The sequence below is a fragment of the Spea bombifrons genome, chromosome 7, assembly GCF_027358695.1.
Source record: "Spea bombifrons isolate aSpeBom1 chromosome 7, aSpeBom1.2.pri, whole genome shotgun sequence".
In the NCBI taxonomy this organism is placed as follows: domain Eukaryota; kingdom Metazoa; phylum Chordata; class Amphibia; order Anura; family Pelobatidae; genus Spea; species Spea bombifrons.
Genome location: NC_071093.1, coordinates 16,935,612 through 16,938,381, shown reverse-complemented (window position 1 = coordinate 16,938,381; position 2,770 = coordinate 16,935,612). Strand labels below are relative to the sequence as shown.

The window sequence follows — 2,770 nt, the reverse complement described above, 5'->3', positions numbered from 1 at the left end:
TCACACTACCATGGTCGAGTTCCAGAGTATGTTGCTCAAACTAGAACATGAACTGGATGCAAATGAGGTGAAAGAGCTTATGTTCTTGTGCAAGGACCTTATTCTACCAACACCAAATATAAAAGTACTCTTTGATAAGTTACAGGAGAATGGCTTGTTGGGTGAAGACAACATATTTATTATTAAGGAGCTTTTATACTCTATACGCCGATATGATCTTCTCAAAACAGAATTCAATACACAAAGGGAACAAATGATGGAAGATATGAAAATTCCAGGATTGTCCAAAATTATCCCCTACAGGTAAGACGTTACATACTTAAAGGTGCTTTTCCCACCAAGGGTGCCTCATTCTATATCAATAGGTAAATGCTAAATGATGCAGATAAAAGGAAAATTTGCAGAAATTTAATTTCATTTTTTCCTATGGTCAGTGCCAGGCTGGGAATTAAAACCTGCAATGGTAATAATTGAATACCAGCCCCATATTTGATGGTGCCATTTTTGGGCACACTGTACATGTCAGGTTCTGGCTTCTTTTTAGAAGACGGATAAACTCTGCATTTAAAGTATATTTGAAAAACACATTAGTCTTAAGTAAGATACATATGAAAACACATAATTCCTAATATCACTGTGTCCCATGACATCATTTAATGGCCTGGGGCCAACTGAGAGATCATCGGTATAGTTCAGATAATGTGAAAGAACATTTTAAGTATGAAATGAAACATTTTCAAATTACATTTAAATAAATTACTGAAAACAGAGTTATTTGAAACAATAACTTTGGGGCAAAGATGGCACAGGCAGACTGCATGGCACTGGAAACTGTTTGGGGGCAAAGATGACACAGACCAGCTTTTCAGAGCAAAGATGACACAGACCAGCTTTTCAGAGCAAAGATGACACAGTCTAGCTGTTTTGGTGACAATGATGAAAAAGGCAAGCTCCTTGGGAGCCAAGATGACAGACAAGCTGTTTTGGGGGACAAAGGTTTCACTGAGGGACATGTCCATCGCTTTGGGGGTTCAGAGCTCACGTTTACTTTTATAACATCGAAATCTGACTTACAGAAACAATAGGTGAGGAGGGCTCTGTTCAAACGAGTTTACAATCTAGAGTTCCACTTAAGACCAGAAGTTCTTACTATAAGCAGTCACCCAAAACATTTCCTTTATCTTGAAACAATTTGCTTTTTCAACACTCTGTATGCTTCTACGTGCTTTTATTGTGATTCTGTAGAAATGACTGATGTCTGTTTACTTTTCATGCAGGCATTTACTCTATGATTTATCTTTACACGTCTCCAATGATGATCTGAGCAAAGTCAAGCATTTATTGAGCAATGATATTTATATATCAAGGATGCAAAATATAGAAGTAAGGAATGATTTTAAACTTCATATTACAGACAGACTTTTAAGTGACTATGATAATGAATATTATACAAATGAATGGAGTGCCTTGGATTACTACATCTCCCTTTTTGTTTCAACCAAAGAATATAATGCAAGTAAAACCTTGCATGATGGAGGATAATAATGAGTAGAAAAAGTGAATTGAAAGGAAAAGAAAAATAATATATATATATATATATATATATATATATATATATATATAATTGACAAGTAATACATCAGGATTTTTAGATGTTATTGAGAGCCTGTAACACATTTTTCCAATATACTTCTGCATAGCTGCAAATGCTCCTGTACTCACACTGAGATTGGAGGTTACACGCCCTATGGCATGGAACTACAGAACTTAACTGTATAGTGTGCTCTTTGTGGATTGGGCATGAGACTCACAATTGCAGCACATGCATCTTCTCATTGCTAGTGCTGACGCTAGGAGGGCACGTAAGCTTACCTAAAGCAACAAAATAAATTAATTTCAGGGAATGGTAATTGTAGGTAAAGTGTACAAAGATGCTCATTTCAAAGTTATTTGGATAAATGATTGGTTTTATCTATGTTTTTTATATAAAAATGTGTTCTCCTTTTCCAGGATATGTTGGACATTTTTACTGAAATGGAGAAGAAAGCCATTCTACATCCAGACTCACTTGAGAGGCTTAAGAACATAATGAAAACCATTGATGAAAATCTTATGGAAAAAATTGTTAAATACGAACAAAGCAGGATGAGTTTTTAAAAAATGTAGGGTAAAAAAAAAGTATATATATATATCCAGGATCCTCCACAATCTCTACTAGTGGTGGACCTAGGGTTAGACTTAAACTCCCTCCTGAGATTCTAACACCATATACTGATACCTTGCCACACCGGTTAATCTCTTAATAGAGCTGACAAAGGCAAACGTAAAGGTTAAGCAGACCTCAGAACAGGCATTTCAGGCTTTAAAATAAGCATTATGTGCTGACGCAATTTTAGTCACCACAGACATTTTTAAGGAATTTATTGTATAGACTGATAAGTTTTTGTGCATATGGTGTTTATTGGCATGTAATGTTAGAGTGTGTATGTGTTCGTGTATGGGGTTAGTATATCTGTTACCCATCACAGAAGCACCTGCCCTTCATGTTATTCAATGGGGATCGCCACAGGCAGTCTGGCTCAACCTTTATTGTATGTGGGCGTCCTACAATGGGTGGGACACCATTTTTCTCTCCACAGAGGCAGAGAAAGCTTTTGACAGGGTTGACTGGTCATTCCTGCTGACTAATCTCCGCCATATGGGTTTTTATCGGCCGATTCCGCTATGGACAGCTGCGTCACTTTTTTCGATCTTTGAGTTGGCCTCATCC

At 36.8% G+C, this 2,770-nt stretch overlaps 1 protein-coding gene across 1 annotated transcript; it reads left to right on the top strand.

The window, feature by feature from the left end:
- LOC128502430 (caspase-8-like) lies at positions 1–2,530 on the top strand. Its single transcript, XM_053472261.1, has 3 exons — positions 1–303; positions 1,278–1,383; positions 2,011–2,530. The coding sequence occupies exons 1-3, from the start codon at positions 11–13 to the stop codon at positions 2,155–2,157; spliced, it is 546 nt and encodes a 181-aa protein (XP_053328236.1). The 5' UTR covers positions 1–10; the 3' UTR covers positions 2,158–2,530.
- The last annotated feature ends 240 nt before the right edge of the window (positions 2,531–2,770 follow it).

Bases quoted from the DNA above. Each gene is read 5' to 3' on its own strand.
- LOC128502430 (XM_053472261.1), top strand. From the start codon at position 11: ATGGTCGAGTTCCAGAGTATGTTGCTCAAACTAGAACATGAACTGGAT. The intron at 304-1,277 runs GTAAGACGTTAC...CTTTTCATGCAG, and splicing joins TCCAAAATTATCCCCTACAG to GCATTTACTCTATGATTTAT. The intron at 1,384-2,010 runs GTAAGGAATGAT...CTCCTTTTCCAG, and splicing joins CAAGGATGCAAAATATAGAA to GATATGTTGGACATTTTTAC.